This window comes from Bos indicus, chromosome 4 (genome assembly GCF_029378745.1).
Source record: "Bos indicus isolate NIAB-ARS_2022 breed Sahiwal x Tharparkar chromosome 4, NIAB-ARS_B.indTharparkar_mat_pri_1.0, whole genome shotgun sequence".
NCBI lineage: Eukaryota > Metazoa > Chordata > Mammalia > Artiodactyla > Bovidae > Bos > Bos indicus.
In genome coordinates this window covers 119,907,682-119,927,415 of record NC_091763.1, presented here as the reverse complement: position 1 = coordinate 119,927,415, position 19,734 = coordinate 119,907,682, and the positions used below count along the sequence as shown (strand labels likewise).

Genomic DNA, 19,734 nt, shown 5'->3' with positions numbered 1-19,734 from the left:
TCCCTTGTTTCAGAAACACGTGCACTCCATCCATTCAGCAGAGGGAAAACAAAGCGGAGCAGCCACTTGACCGAGGGCTGTGGCTGAATTAGCTGCCTGACTGGGTTTTTAGGTTTGCGCCCTTGTTTCGGGATGACAGGGTTTTAACGGTTCAGGGTAAAGTGGCCTCTGACCCACATGCTGACGGACAGCAGGGGCCCCGTGCTGGACACGGTCAGCAGCAGAACCACAGCCGGGCCAGCCTGACCCCCTCACCGGTCCTCCGAGAGATGCCCTGAGACGGTGAGCAACGTCTGCCCATGGAGGGGAACAGAACGGTCACTTCACAGGACGGCTCAGGCCACGGCTCTTGTGTGCAAGGCTCATCTGCTGTTTTTAATGAGTTTTCTCTGTTCACCCCAATATTCACTCCAACACCCCTTGGAGAAGCCTCAGAGAAAGCCCCAGAGGTCACCTTCCTCCCTAAGATGCCCTGGTCAAGATTAGGGGATGTGATGTCAAGTCTGAAACTCAATTGCATAAACTTGTGCATAAAATTGCATAAACACCGTTGCAGGTCACACGTAAAGGTTTTCTGCTAGGCGACAGTGAAAACTTACTGGGACTGCAGGGAAAACAGCAAAACCTGCAGCAGATGCCCTCCGTGGCTTTTTGCCCATGACACCACAAGGGTCCACACGTGTGCAGTGCGCAGGTTAGGGTGATACACAATTCTGAACACTTGAAAGGGTCTGCAAAGGCCGTGTGTGCAGACAGAAGCTGGCAGAGACTACCAGGCTCATCAACAGTGTAGCCAGACGTGGCCTGTCTGACTCCAAACCCCATGCAATCAAACATCAGCTAAGTAGTGTATTCTCTGAGCTGACTTTTCACGGACCACAAGCTTAGTGGATGCCCAAAGGGTTACAAAGAAAAGAGTTAAGAACTGCAGAGTATCCTACATGTTCTTTTATCACCTTTCATTGGCTTCAGGAAAACAAGTCCTAACTGACAATATAATTAAAAACATCCTTTTCATACATCACTAGACTAGATGTCTAGTTGTAAGACTGCTATAAATTCACAGTTCATAAGAATGAGTTTGGAAAGGGTGTCATCCTATTATCCTGACTGTGTCACAGATGAATATTAAATTCAGCCAGTCATGTAGAATGAATCTTTTCTGTATCAAGAAATTACTACAAAGGAGCGTTTAGATGGGTCCCTCACCCTGAAGGGGAGCAAGGCCTTCTAATTTCAGAGGTATTAGAAGGGGGGTGAGCACTGGACTCGTTGCATTTCCCCCAAGTATTTGTGCTCAGCTCTGTTTCATGAGGTTTGCGGTGCAGATTATAGGTGTTAAAAGGTGGCTCAGATGGTAGAGCGTCTGCCTACAATGTGGGAGACCTGGGTTCGATCCGTGGGTCAGGAAGATCCTCTGGAGAAGGAAATGGCACCCCCACTCCAGTACTCTTGCCTGGAAAATCCCATGGATGGAGGAGCCTAGTAGGCTACAGTCTATGGGGTCGCAAAGTGTCAGACATGACTGAGCGACTTCACTGTCTTTCTTTATAGGTGTTACAGATGACAGAAAATAGGTATTTTCTCCCTTGGGAGCTTGCCAGTAGTTTTGCTGGGAACTGAAGACTGGCGGCCCATTACCGACCTCCGAGCAGCCTCTGCTATGCGTGTGGTTAGCGTGCAACCGTTCCTGTTTCTACTCCTCTTACTGCACGGTGCGGCAGTGTGAACAGGGAGGGGCCCTCCAGGAGGAAGGCGTGGGCAGTCCCCACCCCCGTGCCTTCCCGGCGCTCATGTGTTTACTTCAACGTTGCCAGTGTACCTAATGTACACCCGGCTTCTTCTGTTTTACAAAGTATCATATATCATGAACATTTTCTGAAGTCAGTCAACATCCTTCAAAAACAAGATTGTTAAGGGAGTGTGATATTCTGTTTTATAAATATGCTGAGTTTAGTTCATAGCTTAGGTTGTTTCTAATATCTTACTACTTTAACGAAACAAATCTGGGTGCCAATCTCAAATTCTTGGTTAAAGGATGTGAAGTATGAAGAGGATGTTTTTAATTATGTTGTCAAACAGCTTTCCCTGAAATGTGCTGATGTGCATTTTCACTGGAAATGGATGTGATTTAGCGAACACCCTCACCAGCACTTTCATATTCTTTCAGTTATCACCAATTTTGTAAACAAAAAAAGTTATCTTATTATTTCCACTGGACTTGGTTGATCCTAGTGGACTCGGGCTCCCCATAGGATTCCTTTGCCAGCTTCGCTGTTGGGCTGTCCTCCTTCCTGGATGCCCGTCTTCCCCGGGATGTCACCCCAGCTGTGCCTTCCTGCAGGGTGGTTTCTTGTTATGCTGCTCACTAAGGAGACTCTGAGCTGAGACATGCAGGCAGAGCCCTCCTGATCAGCAGCACTGAGGGGCCTGGCAGATGCAAACACAGGTTCTCCCGGAAGGAAATCCTTGCCCAGGCCTCCCACATTCCCGTAAACCAACCCCAAAGATGAGCTCACGCCTAAATGTACAAACTGCACAAAGCAGCTTCCCAGGCGGCACCAGTGGTGAAGAGCCCACCTGCCAACGCAGGAGACAAGAGACACGGGTTCGACCCCTGGGTTGGCAAGATCCCCTGGAAGAAAGCATGACAACTCACCCCCGTATTCTCACCTGGGAAATCCCATGGACAGAGGAGTTTGGCAGCTACAGTCCATAGGGCTGCACAGAGTCGGACACGACTAGGTGGCTTAGCATGCACGCAAAGAAGAAAGCACTGTGAACCAGTCAGCAGGTCACACACAGTGAAGTCATATCCCCAGCATTGGAGACAGTGGATTCATCAAGCACAGAATACAAATAAGTTCATTTTAAAATGTTTTTTTTTTAAGAGGAAATTGAAAATAACCAAAGACAAGATATTCCAAAAAGGACCTGCTCTGAGGGGGAAAAAATAGAACTAAAATAATGAAAAGCAAAGTATACAGATCTATTGCATTCTTTTATGCTAACGATGAAATATTGATATCAGAAAGAGAAATTTTTTAAATGACCTCTTTAAAATTACATCAAAAAAAAAAATATTGACGAATAAGACTAACCAGCAGTATGTAAACTGAGAGCTTCCGGATGTACTAACTGGATTTAGAAAAGACAGAGGAACAAAAGATCAAATTGCAAACATATGCTGGATCATAGAAACTGCAAGGGAATTCTTCTAAAAAATCTACTTCTGCTTCATTGACTACACTAAAGCCTTTGACTCTGAGGATCACAGCAAACTGTGGAGTATTCTTAAAGAGATGGGAATACCAGACCACCTTACTGCCTCCTGAGAAACCTGTATGCAGGACAAGAAGCAACAGTTAGAACCGGACAGGGAACAACAGCCTGGTTCCACATTGGGAAAGGAGTATGTCAAGGTTGTGTATTGTCACTCTGCTTATTTAACTTCTAGGCAGAGTACATCATGCAAAATGCTGTGCTGGATAAATCACAAGCTGGAATCAAGATTGCCAGGAGAAATGTCAACAGCTCAGGTATGCGGATGACACCACTCTAATGGCAGAAAGTGAAGAAGAACTAAGGAGCCTCCTGATGAGGGTGAAAGAGGGGAGTGAAGAAGCTGGCTTAAAACTCAGCATTCAAAAACTAAGATCCTGGTGTCTGGTTCCATCACTTCCTGGCAAATAGATGGGAAAACAATGGAAACAGTGACAGATTTTCTTTTCTTGGCCTTCAAAATCACTGCAGAAATTGACTGCAGCCATGAAATGAAAAGACACTTGCTCCTTGGAAGAAAAGCTATGGCAAACCTACACAGTGTATTAAAGGCCCATACGGTCAAAGCTATGGTTTTTCCAGTAGTCATGTATGGATGTGAGAGTTGACTATAAAGAAGGCAGAGTGCCAAAGAATTGATGCTTTCAAACTGTGGTGTTGGAGAAGACTCATGAGAGTCCCTTGGACACCAAGGAGTTAAAACCATCAATACTAAAGGAAATCAACTCTGAATATTCACTGGAAGGATTGGTTCTAAAGCTGAAGCTCCAATACTTTGGCCACCTGATACAAAGAGCTGACTCATTGGAAGAGACCCTGGTGCTGGGAAAGATTGAAGACAAGAGGAGAAGGGGATGACAGAGGATGAGATGGTTGGATGGCATCGCTGACTTAATGGACATGAGTTTGAGCAAACTCCAGGAGATGGTGAAGGACAGGGAAGCCTGGTGTGCTGCAGTCCATGGGGCCGCAAAGAGTCATTCATGACTTAGAGACTGAACAGCAACAAAGACCGACCCAGAAGGTGAAAGACTCACACGCTGAAAACTGTGAAACACTAACAAAGGAAGTGAACATTATTTTAAAGATGGAAAGAAACCACATGCTCTTGGATTGGAAAATTATCATTAAAGTGACCATACTGCACAAAGCAATATACAGATTTAATGCAATCCCCATCAAATTACCCATGACATTTTTCACAGAACTAGAACAAATAACCCTAAAAATTATATAGAGCCATGAATGGCCCAGAATTGCCAAAGCAGTATTGAAGAATAAGAACAAAGCTTGAGGCATAACCATCCCAGACTTCAGACAATACCACAAAGCTACAGTAATCAAAGCAGCATGGTATTGGCACAAAGACAGACACATGGATCAATGAGACAGGGCAGAGAGTCTGAAATAGACCCACACATCGATGGCCAATTAATCTTCAACAAAGGAGACAAGGATATACAACAGAGAAAAAACAGTCTCTTCAGCAAGTGGGATTGGGAAAACTGGACAGCTGCATATAAATCATGAAGTTAGAACACTCCCTCATACTATATACAAGAATCAACTCAAAATGACTTAAAGACTTAAATATGAGGCAGGATGCTATGAAACTCCTAGAAGAGAACATAGGCAAAACATTCTGACATAAATCATTGCAGCGTTTTCTTAGATCGGTCTTCCAAGGCAATAGAAACAGAAGTAAAAATAAACAAGTGGAGCTTGAGCTTATAAGCTTCTGCACAGTGAATGAAAGCATAAACCAAATGAAAAGACGACCTACGGCTGGGAGAAAATATTTGCAAACGATGAGACTGACATAGGCTTAGTTTCCAAAATATACAAATACTTCATGCAACCCAAAAACAGTAAGACAAACAACCCAATAAAAAAATGAGCAGGAGACCTAGGCATTTCTCCAAAGAAGACATACGGGTGGTCAACAGGCACATGAAAACACACTCAACATCGCTAATTAGTAAGGAAATGGAAATCAAAAGTGCAACGAGGCATCACTTCACCCTGGTCAGAATGGCCATCATTAAAAATTCTACAAAAAATAAATGCTGAAGAGAGTGTGGGGAAAAAGCAACCCTCCTACATTGTTGGTGGGAGTGTAAGTCAGTGCGGCCACAATGGAGAACACTGTGGAGGTTCCTTTAAAAGCCAAAATAGAGCTACCATATGATCCAGCAACCCCACTCCTGGGCATGTATGCGGAGAAAATTCTGACTAGAAAAGAAACATTCATCCCAGTGTTCATCACAGCACCGTCTCCAGTAGCCAGGGCATGGAAACACGTTTGTCCACCGGTGGGTGAACGGATTAAGAAGAGGTGGTGCATACGTACAGTGGAACGCCACTCAGAGAGCATGGAATAATGCCATTTGCAGCAACACGGAGGCGCCTGGAGATGATCATACTAAGTGAAGTCAGAAAAGACGAAAGTCACGTGGTATTAATTGTATGTGAAATGTAAAATATGATAGAGATGGACTTATTTACGAAACAGAAACGGACTTACAGACACAGAAGGCGAACATGGTTAACAAAGCAGACGGGGGGAGGCTTGAACTAAGACACACACTACTGTCTGTAAAACAGACAACAGGGGAATCATGCCCAGTATTCTGTAATAACCTATAAAGGAAACGAACATGTGTGTGTAACTGAGTCATCGTGCAGTACATCTGAAACCAAGACAACACTGTAAATCAATTACACTTCAGTTTTAAAATGAAACTCAAGTAGATTCATCAAAGAGCAAAATCAGTTACAGATGAAAAGAAATTTCTGGAACAGGGAAGAAAAGTCCAAAGAAACTGCCAGGACACCGCAGAGGGGTGAGGGGGCAGGCCGCGGAGGGTCCTGGGATGAGCGGCAGTGTCACTGTGATCGGAGCCCCAGCAGGAGGGACAGACCCCGCCACCCAGGCACCGTGGACAGAGGGCCATCCCCAGCCAGGCAGCTGCGGTGAGCCCGGAAAGCACCCAGCCGCTGAGAGTCTGAGACAGGCTGCCCGCCGCAGACCGCGCGGACGCGGCCTCTGCCCGCGCCTGGGACTCTCGGGATCCAGCACAGAGTGCGCTCAGAAACGCAGGGGGAAGAGACCGTCCAGAAAACAAGCCTGATGGGTCCACGGCCACAGACCCATCAGACGAGCCCGAGGAGTGTGCTTCCAGGGACGCAGAAAGCAGAGAGGGCACTGAGAGTCAGGAAACGTGAGAAAAAGGCGGAGAAGGGAAAACGCAGCAGAGACTGAACAATAATAAAGGAGGCGGGGCAACTGCAAACAGCGCGATGGGGCGCGGAGGACGAGCAGCAGGGAGGCGGCTACAGGAGAGGAGACCGCCCGCGACCCCGCCAAGACCCGAGAGCAGACCACGTGTGTTATAGGTACGCTGCGGGCCTCACGCCTGGGGAGGGTCCCGGGCGCCCCCTGGTTTTACTCAGCTGTGGCTTCGCTTCTGGGGTCTGCTTGCAAGTGTGTGTGCTCATCACTTCGTTTTCTGTGCTTTCTGTGGGCTTGAAATATGTCATTTTCCAACGGTCCCGCCTGCACTGTAACTGCAGATGACACGGTGGCAGCTGCTCCAAACAGGCCCGTGCTGCCTGTGACCCCGCGTCAGGGCGACAAGGGGGCAGACCTCCAGTGCGGGTTTCCAAGGATGCTGTGAAGGCCAGTGCATCCCTGCTTCCTCCCTTGCAGCTCGAGGCCACAAAGAGTGACCATCCCACACACGCTGACCCGTGGGCCTCGGGGTCGCTGGAGGCAGGATCTGCCGTTTCTCTCACGCTTACCTCTGCCGTCCCATTCACTTAACCCAGATCACACCAGGGGTCCGCTGTGGGAGCCGGGAGCCACGCGCCATGGAGGCAGGATCCTGCCTCAGGCTGGTCTTCCCGGGTCAGACCCGCCCGGTTCTGCTTGAAAGTGGCTATTTCCGTGGGCAGGGTGACCTCGGGGAAGACCACGGGCTGGGCGCAGCACCCACCGGGCTGGGCTTCTCCCCCCAGAGGCGAGCACGAGCTGCAGAGACGGGTCCCTGCGTCTGGAGGGCTGACTGCTCTGGGCAGGCCTGGTGCTTACCTCCAAAGGTGCCGCCCACCGTCCTGGTTTCCTGAGGTTCCCCAGCTGGCACCCTCCAGACAGGTTTGCCTTATGGAGACCAGGCCAAGTGGTTCACGGTGCCATGGAAGGGAACAGGTGGGCGTTGAGTGTCGTTTCTGGCTCAGGGCGGAGGTGGAGCTCCAGGACATTACTGCTCCATCATGCCAGCAGCAGCAGCCCCCCAGCCCCTCCCGAGGAGGAGGCCCCGCTGCAGCTCACGGACGCATCTCCTTCTCTTTCAGATCACGTTCTACATTCTGGTGAAGGCCATTTACACCCTGGGCTACAGCGTGTCTCTGATCTCCCTTACAACAGGAAGCATAATTCTTTGCCTCTTCAGGTAAGCAGCAGAAATGAGTGATTCTGCCAAAAACAAGATGGGAAAGCATCCATCTGAGCTGTCTCAGCCCGTGAGGGGGGCAGAGACCACGCCCCCGCCCTCCTCTGTGCCGAGCCGGCCAGACTCCCTTGAAAGGTACAGTAGGATGCTGACGCTGAGATCTGCACGTCTCATTTGAGGAGACAATGCTGACCGTGGATAAGAATGCAGTTCAAGTGCTGGAATTCTCCAGGCAAGAAAATCAGAGTGAGTAACCATGCCCTTCTCGAGGGCAATGTTCCTGACCCAGGGATGGAACCTGAGTCACCTGCGTTGCAGGCAAAATTTTTTACCAGCTGAGCCGCCAGTGAAGCCCCTACTGATGCCACGCTTTGAAAACAGACGCAGCCTGGCCTTCCCCTCCCCGCTCAGAACACCGCCCGGGTTGAAGCTGTGGGGGCGCTCTGTTGAGAGACAGTGTCATGTGTTCAGGAGGACAGGTTCAAATCCGGGCCGGTCTCATAGCAGCGGCGTGATGCGGAGCGGACTGCCTTCTCTCTGTGCGTCTGTGAAGTACACAGGCTGACGGACCCACGCCGCGTGTAGGGGGCGCTCCCTACTCAGCCTGCTCCTCCCCTGCGCCCGGACCCTCACTGTCTCTGGAGCTAACGCCAGACGTCTTGTGGCTGGTGGTGGGGTGTGAAGGAGGTGTAGACACTTCCACCTGAGAAAAGCTTTTACTTTCAGGTTAAATCCATGTCTTAAGCATCACTAGCCTTAGTAAAATGGGTGCTCTCCAGCTTATTTTAAAGGGTTTTGATCACCTGTCAAAAAATAATCTGTAGACAACAAAGAGCTTTATTTGGGGGTCTTAGGAATTGCAACTTGGGAGACACAGATTCGGGTAAACCTGAGAGGGTTCCAGGGAGGAGAAGGAGTTGGAGGCTGGTAAAGGCAGAAGCCGCGGGTTGTTAAAGACGGCAGGAATTGGGACTGGCCCTGACACAGAGGGAAATGGTGTCGTCATGGCGTAGACTGTGACGAGTTGTTCAGGGTCGGGGGCCCACACGCGCCTGATTTCGGGGACACTGTGCAGACCTTCTGGGCACCTTTGTCAGACAGTAGGTGGTCAGAGCTCAGATTCCGTCGGCTGAGACGTGGGCGGCCCGCTGCCTCCAGGCCTCCAGCCCCGTGTGGGTGCTCTCTTGGCAAGACTCCCTCCTTTTCCTTTTCCTCCACACACCACGTCTTCTTTCTCTCTGCTAAAATGTAGATCAGGTGTCGGTCAGCCTTCAGATAACATCAGTGGCATAGCAAATGGAGAATTTTAAAAATTAGGAGATCCATTCTTGGAAGAAAATGAGTGAGTGGAGGCAACGGAGCATGTAGACGAGATCCCAGCAGCTGTTGGCTGGTGCTTCTCTCCGTTCAGGCATCTCAGGTGTGACAGGTGGCTGATCATTCTCAAGAAGAATGAGGCAGTGCCTTTAATCCAGAACTGCACTTTGAAAAGTGTAGGGAAGACCTGTCGTTGTATATGATAAAAAAAACTCTTTTAAGAAACTGATATAATATTATTACTATTTGCTCTGCTATCTTCTATATTTAACTGTACATTTTAAAATATAGAAATTGTTAATACAGAAAAAAAAATTTAAGGAGGTAAGCTGGCACAGGGTAACTTGAATGAGAAAAAACTCAGAGCTCCTATCTCGAGCAAACCATATACTTGATATCAGTATGGGGCTTCCGTGGTGGCTCAGCTGGCAAAATTCAATCCCTGGGTCAGGAACATTCCCCTGGAGAAAGGCATGGTTATCCACTCTGATTTTCTTGCCTGGAGAATTCCATGGACAGAGGAGCCTGGCGGTCTACAGTCCGTGGGGTCACGAAGAATCGGACACGACTGAGCGACTAACACTGACATCAACAGTCTCCCTCGGGTTTGTCCTTCACGGCCTATTTAACTATTGCAAGTACGGTCATGACCCGTGAGGAGGATCTCAGGTGGCTTTATGCATATCAAACACCATCTTCTCTGCAGGAGAAGATGCTTGGTTACGGGCAGCACACTCCTGCAGTGGCAGTCACTGCGCCGCTGGCTCAGTGAGGAACAGCTGCAGGCTGGGCTCCACCTTCCGTCTGGGTTTCTGTCCGCCTGGTCACGCCACCCCCAGAGAGCTGTGAGACAGCTGAGTCTAAAACCCACGTTATAAAAATAACACGCCCCATTGTCTTGGTCACCACACCCAAGAAACAGACTTCTTTGCGGTCACCAAACATTTGTTCTCCAAAACAGCCCAGAGGCTGAGAAAGGACCGAGCCACCACGACCTTACTTTGCAGACAGAGAGGGAGCGTCTCGTTCGTCCAGGGGCGTGCAGACTTGGGAGCCGGCGCAGGGCCCAGCTCTGCGCGGGAGTCGTGGGCGGTCGGTCGCTGTGCTCCTGACCGCGTCCCGGGGTCCAGCATGTGCTCACGGGCCTTTACTCACGGGCCCAGGAGCAGCTGCGGTGATTGCTCCAGCCCGTGCTGTGCGTTTCCTCAGGGTCGTTATTAATAATTTGGTCCTTACAGCACCTCCACCAGGTGAGTGCTCTTGATCCCAGTTGTAGCAACTTGAGAAGGAGGCCCTGCTGCTGAACAGGGGATGGCAGGGTCGGATCCACAGCCACATGCACCCCATTCACCTTCAGGAATCTGTTCACACAGTCATGGGTGTGCCAAACACAGGGAACAGACTTCACGACTGAGGCCCTGCGGGCGTGTTACACACGCAGAATAGGCTTCACTACTGAGTCATGTTACACACACAGAACAGGCTTCACTACTGAGGCCCTGCGGGCATGTTACACACACAGAACAGGCTTCACGACCAAGGCCCTGCGGGTGTGTCACACATGTGGAACAGACTTCACTACTGAGGCCCTGCGGGCGTGTTACACACGCAGAACAGGCTTCACTACTGAGTCATGTTACACACGCAGAATAGGCTTCACTACTGAGTCATGTTACACACACAGAACAGGCTTCACTACTGAGGCCCTGCGGGCGTGTTACACACACAGAACAGGCTTCACCACCGAGGCCCTGCGGGTGTGTCACACATGTGGAACAGACTTCACTACTGAGGCCCTGTGGGCGTGTTACACACACAGAACAGGCTTCATTACTAAGTCATGTTACACACACAGAACAGACTTCATGACTGAGGCCCTGCGGGCGTGCTACACACGCAGAACAGGCTTCACCACCGAGGCCCTGCAGGCGTGTCACACATGTGGGACAGACTTCGTGACTGAGACCCTGTGGGCGTGTTACACGCATGAAACAGACTTCACGACCGAGGCCCCATGGGTCTGTTGCACACGCAGAGCACACCTCACTACTGAGGCCCCTGTGGTCCGTTACACAGAGAACAGCCTTCCCTGAGTGAAGCCTGCAGCAGGGCCTGGGTAGGGCTCCCCACGCTGAGACCCATCTCCCCACGAGCTCAGCGCCCAGGCCGCGGCCCAGCAGGAGCAGCCCCAGAGCCGGGCTTGGGACACCGCCTGTCCGTCAGCTCCCACTTCCCAGCAGGTGATGGCGACTCAGAGCTCTGACTGCAGCGCTAATTTGACTCTTTTAGAACTCACGGGAGGCATGCGCAGTCTCGGGGCTCCTCACTCAGCACTTTGCAGGGAGATGGACCCGCGTTGTTGCGCGTGGTTGTCCTGTGTGAAGATGACACGGCTCACTTACTCATCCAGTGTTCATGGAGCTCGGGGCAGCTGTTTGACGACAGGCAGTGCTGCTGTGAACAGCATGTGCCGTCTCCTGCACACATGTACACACTTCTTCGGGTGTGTGAGTGTGTGCACGCCTCCCCTTATATTCCCATCTGTTTTATAATCATACGTCGTGCCTGATCATAGCCATGCACACACTCTTTCTCTCCGGGTGCTGCACACTCACACCTGCTGAGTGAAGATTCCTTCTACTCCATCTCCCACACCATTTGTTATCCCAATTTTAAAAGCTGTTGCCATGCAGTTGGGTCTGTATAATATAGAACTGTGTTTTTAATTTGCATTTCCCTGGTGGATCATGATATCATGTTTGGAAACTTTTTAATTTTTTTTTTTTTTTGCAGTACCATTTCAAGTGTTTGCTCATTTTTCTATTCAGCTGTCTCTCTTTTTTTTTTTAAGTTAATTTTTAGGAGTTCTGAAGTGCAGCCTTTTGTCAGCCCTGGGAATTACAGATTGTATCTCCAGCACTGTGGTTCAACTTTATACTCCCCTGATGAGGTTTTTGATCAGTGAAAGTTCTTCATTTTAATCAAGTCTGTTGACTCTTTGTCATTATGGTCAGAGCTTCCTAAGCCTGTTACCATCTAGAAATTTTATTGTTTAACCTCTTGTGTTTGGGTTATGATCCACGGGTGGTTTGTTTTTGTGGGTGGTGAGAGGTAGGGGTTGAGATTCACGTGCTTTCTCTGTGTGTGTATTCAGCTTCTCCAAGGCCATTGCCTGGAAAGCCAGCCTGTGCCAGGGCACCGCGGCGGCGGCAGCAGGACTGCGCACTGTCCTGTCTGCCCCTTCCTCTCTCCCCTGCCATTTTTGCGTGGCTATAACCACTGTGCCTTATAACGAGCCCTGATTTCCAGCAATGTACGCCTGTCAACTCTTGTTTCTCATTACGAAGAGGTTGGTCATCTGCACTTCCATAATCGATCAGTTTGTCAGTAGCCATTAAAAAAAATTGATGAGATTTCATTTTGGATTGCATTGAATCTGTAGATCAGCTTGGACAGACTGGACACCTTCACCATTTTAAATCACCCAGCCATGACTCTAGGAGCTCCTTCCCTTGGTTTGGGCTTTCTTAATTTCTTTCAGTACTCTTCTGTGGTCTTCTGAGTAAATGTCTTGGACGTCTTTTGATAGTCATGCCAAAGTCCTTGTTTATGCTCTTGTATACATGTGTGTATTAACTTTCCAGAAAAGGAAGTGATTTCTGTGTGTTAATCTTGCTTCAGCAGCCTTGCTTAATTTATGAATTTTATACTTATTAGGTAAATCCATCTGGATTCTTCCATGTGCGGCTCATGTCTTGGTGACTGGAGGTGACGGTAGCAGAGCCCCTGCCCTTATTTCTGAGCTCACAGTGGGAGCTTTAGGTATTTCACTGTAAAGCAGGAAATTCACTACAGATATTTTGATGATACTCTTTATCAGATTAAGAACACTCCTTTCAATTCCCAGTTTTCTGAATTTTTAATCATGAATGGGTTATGAATTTTGTGATAATTTTTCTGCATATATTGACATAAGTAGGGGGTTTTTCTCATAAGTTCATTTAATGTGAAAATTATATAGGGAGATTTTCTGATATTAAATCTCCCTTTCATTCCTACTTGGTTGTTCTATGTACTATCCTTTTACTATGTAGCTGGGTTTAGTTTACTAATGTCTTGTTTAGGGCTTTTGTGTCTACACTCATGAATTTAATCTATAACTCCCTTTCTTGTAAAATCAGGCTCTGCTCTGACGGTTATGCTGGCCCACAAGTGAATGAGCAAGTGCCGTCCTTCCTATTCTGTGGGACAGTGAAGGTTGAATAAGGCGCTGCTTCCTCTGTAGCGTTTGTGGAATCACCAGGAAAGCCATCTGGGTGGAGGACTGTCATGTGGGAAGGCTTTATTTTTAGGTTCAATTTTTTAAAAACAGACATAGGATGATTCAAATTCTCTGTTTCTCTTTATGTTAATTATAAGCTGTATTTTTCAAGGAATCTGTTCATTTCATCTATATCTCTTATATTTTCACGTGCGTAAGAGCTATACTGATACCTCCTTTTTCATTCCTGGTATTGGTCATCTTAGTTTGTAGTAATGCTTCCTAAGGCCCACATGATTTCATACTCCAGGATATCTGGCTATAGGTGAGTAACCGCACCATCATGGGTATCTGGGTCATTAAGATCTTTTTTCTACAGTTCTGTGTACTCTTGCCATCGCCTCTTAATCTCTTCTGCTTCTGTTAGCTCCTTGCTGTCCTTCGTTGTGCCCATCTTTGCATAAAGTGTTCCCTTGGTATGCCCAGTTTTCTTGAAGAGATCTCTAGTCCTTCCCATTCTATTGTTTTCCTCTATTTCTTTGCATTGCTCACTTAAGAAGGCTTTAACTCTGCATTCACTTGGGTATTTCATTCCCTTCTACCTTGCCTTTAGCTTCTCTTCTTTCAGCTGTTTGTGAGGCCTCCTCAGACAACCATTTGGCCTTCTTGCATTTCTTTTTCTTGGGGGTGGTTTTGATCACCCCCTCCTGTACAGTGTTACAAACCTCTGTCCATAGTTCTTCAGGCACTCTCTCTACCAGATCTAATCCCTTGAATCTATTCGTCACCTCCACTGTATAATCATAAGGGATTTGATTTAGGTCATACCTGAATGGCCTAGTGGTTTTCCCTACTTTCTTCAATTTAAGCCTGAATTTTGCAATAAAGAGCTCATGATCTGAGCCAGAGTCAACTCCAGGTCTTGTTTTTGCTGACTGTATAGAGCTTTTCCATCTTCAGCTGCAAAGATTATAATCAATCTGATTTTGCTATTGACAATCTGGTGATGTCCATGTGTAGAGTCGTCTCCTGGAATGTGAAGTCAAGTGAGCCATGGGAGTCAGTACTACAAACAAAGCTAGTGGAGGTCATGGAATTCCAGCTGAACTATTTAAAATCCTAAAAGATGATACTTTTAAAGTGCTGCAATCAACATGCCAGCAAATGTGGAAAATTCAGTAATGGCCATAGGACTGGAAAAGGTCAGTTTTCATTCCAATCGCAAAGAAAGGAAATGCCAAAGAATGTTCAAACTACTGCACAATTTCACTCATTTCAAATGCTAGCAAGGCAATGTTCAAAATCCTTCAAATGAGGCTTCAACAGTACGTGAACCAAGAACTTCCAGATGTATAAGCTGGATTTAGAAAAGGCAGAGGAACTAGACATCAAATTGCCCACATCTGTTGGATCATAGAAAAAGCAAGAGAATTCCAGAAAAATGTCTACTTCTGCTTCATTGACTATGATAAAGCTTTTGACTATGTGGACCACAACAAACTGTGGAAAATTCTTAAAGAGATGGGAATACCAGACCACCTTACCTGCCTCCTGAGAAACCTGTATGCAGGTCAAGAAGCAGCAGTTAGAAATGCACATGGAACAATGGGCTGGTTCAAAATTGGGAAAGGAGTACATCATGGCTGTAGATTGTCACCCTGCTTATTTAACTCATATGCAGAGTACATCATGCAAAATGCTGGAATGAATGAATCACGAGCTGGAATCAAGATTGCCAGGAGAAGTATCAGCAACCTCAGATATGCAGATGATACCACTCTAATGGTAGAAAGTGAAGAGGAACTAAAGAGCCTCTTGATGAACGTGAAAAAGGAGAGTGAAAAAGCTGGCTTAAAACTCAACATTCAAGAAATTAAGATCATGGCATCCGGTCCCATCACTTGATGACAAATAGATGGGGAAACAGTGACAGGTTTTCTTTTCTTGGACTCCAAAATCACTGTGGCCGGTGACAGCAAACCATGAAATTAAAAGATGCTTGCTGCTTGGAAGAAAAGCTATGACAAACCTAGACAGTATATTAAAAAGCAGAGACATTATTTTGCTGACAAAGGTCCGTATAGTCAAAGCTATGGTTTTTCCAGTAGTCGTATATGGATGTGAGAGTTGGACTATAAGGAAAGCTGAGCGCCAAAGAATTGATGCTTTTGAGCTGTGGTGTCAGAGAAGATTCTTGAGAGTCCCTTGGACTGCATGGAGATCAAACCAGTCAATCCTAAAGGAAATAACACTGAATATTCTTTTGAAGGACTGATGCCGAAGCTGATGCTCCAATACTTTGACCACTTGATGAGAACAGCTGACTAAACACCCTGATGCTCAGAAAGATTGAGGGCAGGAGGAGAAGAGGTGAAGAGGATGAGATGGTTGGATGGCATCATCGACTCAATGGACATGAGTTTGAGCAAACTCCAGGAGATTGTGAAGAACAGGGAAGCCTGGTGTTCTGCAGTTCATGGAGTTGCAAAGAGTCAGACACTGAACAACACTGGTCGTTGTTATTTTCCTTCTTTGTATCTTGATGAATCATACTGTATAAAGTTTTATCAGTTTTATCAGTGTTTTCCAAGAACCAGCTTTTGACTTTTTTCTCTTGTATGCTCATTTATTAACTTACTGACATGCCCTCTTATCTTCATTACTTCCTTCCTTTTGTGTTCTCTGGTTTCGATTTGGTGTTCTTTTTCTAGCTTGTTAAGTTAGATGTTCAGCCTTCCTTTGTTTAAACTGCTTTTATTTATATCTACAAATTTCCCTCTCAGATCTGCTTCATTCCCATCTTTCAAGTTTAAAGATGTGTTTTTCATTATCATTTAGTCATAGTTTTTCTAAGCTCTTCTTTTGATTATCTTTTAACTATAAAATTTTATAGTTTAATTTCCAATCTGTTATTAGTTTTCTATTCAGCTTGCTAATGATTTCTGGCTCAACTTGTGGTAATCAGAGACCATACCACATGAATTAAATCCTCTGAAATTTGTTAAGATTTGATTTGTGACTCAGAATCTGGTCTTTTTTAGTCAAAGTTTCATTTTCATTTTAAGACAGTGCAAATCCTACAGTTACTGGTTTGTGTGCTACATATATCATTTCCATCATTTATCAATCGTGTTATTTAAATATTCTAAATTTTACTGTTTCGCTTAACTACTTCCCCGGCGGCTATGGTCCGTGGAGTCACAGAGTGGCGGACACGACTGGACAGCTAACACTTTCACGTGTTCTATAGTCACTGAGAGACGTGTATTAAAATCTCCAGCTATAATTGTGGACTTAACTATATCTCCATTTATTTATTTCACTGTTTGCTTGTTAGGGGCACCCCCGTTTCATGTTTTGTCTTCCTGTAAGCTGTCCGTGTTTAGTAACGCGCCTTGCCTTAAAAATAAGTCTACATTAGTGTAGCTATGTCTGCCTTCTTTTCTTTGATATCTGCAAGATTCATCCCTATTTTACATTTGCGTGTTCTGTAAGCTCCACTTAATTGAGATTTGTTCTTTACTTCCAGTCTGTTTTTAGTCGTGCACACAGTGTCTTCCGCTCACGTTCCGACTGCTTGCTGGCAAGCTGCGGTTTCAGTCTGCCTCCATCTCTTCGCTATTGTCTCAGCTGTTCTGTGGCCCCTGCACTCTATTCGTGTTTGTTTTTAAGTTGTCAAGTGTTTTTATTATTCCAGTGTTTCCCTTTTGGATCGTTAGTCGTATATTCAGTGCTTCTTCCTCTGGTTTCCACCTCATGTTAACTAAGTGCATCCGTGTCTCACAGGCATTAACCTCCAGTTACTATTTCCATCTCTTCCAGGTAACTCAAGCCTTCCCTTCAGCCTCATGACTTCTGCGTCATTGTCATGTATTCTAATTGTGCACATATTTTAAATGCCACATGCGTGATCACTATTTTTGTTATTTTCAAACGCAGTATTTGTTTAGAATTGCCCATCTGTCTGTCTTTCCTTCCTGCATCTTCACGTTTCCATCTGGGTCAACTTCCTCCCTGAAGATCTCCTTTTAGGAGACCAGGCCTCCCAGCAATGAATTCTCATGGCTATTGATTGCCTGAAATCATCTTAATTTTGCCTTCACTTTTGAGGATATTTTTGAGAGGACCGAATTCTTTGTTGGCAGTTACACTTTTTCATCACTTTGAAGATATACATCGTTATTTCTTTTGAAAGTCAGCTTCCAGTCTCACCATAATGCTGCTGAAGGATGAGTCTTTTTCTCTGGGTCCTTTGAAGATTTTTTTCTTTGTCTTTGGTTTTTAGCACTTTTGCTGTCATGGGCTTTAGTGTGGTTTTCTGTGTAATCCTCCTTCTTGGGGTTAGTGGAATTCCTTTAATCTGTTATTATATTTTATCAGTTTCAAAAATTCTTGGCCAGCAGCTCTTCAAATATTTCCTCTACCTTATTCTCTCTCTCCTTTCTTTCTGAAACACCATTTTCACATGATAAATATTTTCAACATTTCCTGTATACTTCCTCTTATTTCTTTCTATGTTCCATTAATTCGTTTCTCTCTACCTTAGACATGGACTTCCCAGCTGGCTCAGTGGTAAAGAATCCTGTCAGTGCAGGAGACACGAGAGACACAGATTTGATGCCTGGGTTGGAAAGATCCCTTGGCGGAGGAAATGGCAACCTGCTCAGTATTCCTGCCTGGAAAATCCCATCGACAGAGGAGTGTGGCAGGCTGCAGTCCATGGGTTGCAAAGAGTCAGACACGATTAAGTGCACATGCATGCAGGACTTTAGACACAGTCTACCAATCTGTTTTCCAACTTATAATAATACTCTATTTTACTGTGTCTAATCTAATATTTAAACCCAGCTATTTAATTCTTAATTTCATGGGTTTTTTAAAATTTTCAATTTTCCATTTGATTTTTACAATTAATTCCATCCTCTAGCCAGTATCAGTTCAGTCACTCAGTTGTGTCGGACTCTTTGTGACCGCATGGGCTGCAGCACACAGGGCTTCCCTGTCCCTCACCAACTTCTGGAGCTTGCTCAAACTCATGTCCATCGAGTCGGTGATGCCATCCAGCCATCTCATCCTCTGTCATCCCCTTCTCCTCCTGCCTTCAATCTTTCCCAGCATCAGGGTCTTTTCCAGTGAGTCAGCTCTTCACATCAGGTGGCCAAAGTATTGGAGCTTCAGGTGCAGCATCAGTCCTTCCAATGAATATTCAGGACTGATTTCCTTTAGGATGGACTGGTTTGATCTTGCAGTGCAAGGGACTCTCAAGAGTCTTCTCCAGCACCACAGTTCAAAAGATCAATTCTTCGGCACTAAGTCAGAAGTAAAGGGAAATATTTATTAGCGCACCATCCTCTAATTTTCTTGGATATATTAATCAGAGACATTTTATAGTCATGTCTTAAAATACCAGTATCTGGATCTCTATCTATTCTATTTTTGTTTTTCCATTTTTAACTGCATTTGATCATTTGGTACTATTTCTGGCATATTTATTAATTGATTATTGAAGTTACATATAATTAAATCATAGAGGCTTTAGATGGTATCATACCACAGAGAGGATTTACTCTTTCTAGCAAGATGGGCAGACAAGCCTGAGCCAGGCAGGGACTGAGTCAATCTAAGGCCGCATTTTAGGCTCTCTGAAGGCTGGTTTGTCATTATTCCTAAGTCACAGCCCTTTAGGGGTTTCAGATGAAAACCTAGGAATCCTTCTACTCATCCAACAAATGAACACCTTGGGAAATGGAAAAAAAGAGAAGGAAAATCTCTTAGGTAACTGCCTGCAGAATTTGAGGCTCCCTGTGGCTTCCTTTTCTCCACTCTGTTGCCTTGAAAGCCCTTGACGTCTTTTGTCGTCCGTTCCATCTGGTGACGCTGTTACAAGCTCTGGGCCTCCGCTCTGTAATCAGCGCTGTGCCCTAAAACCTGGGTTAACCCTCAGCCAGGAGATGAGAGGAGGCTGCAGTGCCTGATGCTCCCTCCTCACCAGGGCCCTAGTCCTTTAGATCCCAGCCACCTCAGCTGCCCTCCAGAGCTCTGTAGACAACTTTTTAAATCACGGATGACATGGGAGAGAGGTCAGATAAGTTTCTCTTTGGAGCCACAGGTGGAAGTCTGCTTAGAATATATTTTTTAATATCCTTCAAATTTGTAAACTCTACTTCAACTTAAGGAGTTAATGTTTTAATGATCTTGGAAGTTCATTTGTGTGGAACAGCTTGTCTCCAAACAATAAAAAGTCAGAGTTAAATCAAATATCTAATTAAGTCTTCTCCAAAGCAGAATTTATGTGTTGTAAAATGATTATAAACAAAATGTTCTTAACATGTTTTAGAGAAGCAAATACCACATAAAGTTGTTCAAAGACAGGTCCTTTGAGGTGGTCTTGCAGGAAGTTTGCTGCAGAGACACATGGTGTTC

At 46.0% G+C, this 19,734-nt stretch overlaps 1 protein-coding gene across 1 annotated transcript in view; it reads left to right on the top strand.

Annotated features, from left to right (window-relative positions):
• Positions 1–19,734, top strand: part of VIPR2 (vasoactive intestinal peptide receptor 2) — a 69,867-nt gene that overhangs the window by 35,759 nt on the left and 14,374 nt on the right. Inside the window, exon 5 of the mRNA XM_070788528.1 lies at positions 7,636–7,733. Within this exon, the coding sequence (XP_070644629.1) occupies positions 7,636–7,733 (98 nt within the window). The remainder of the gene's footprint in view (positions 1–7,635; positions 7,734–19,734) is intronic.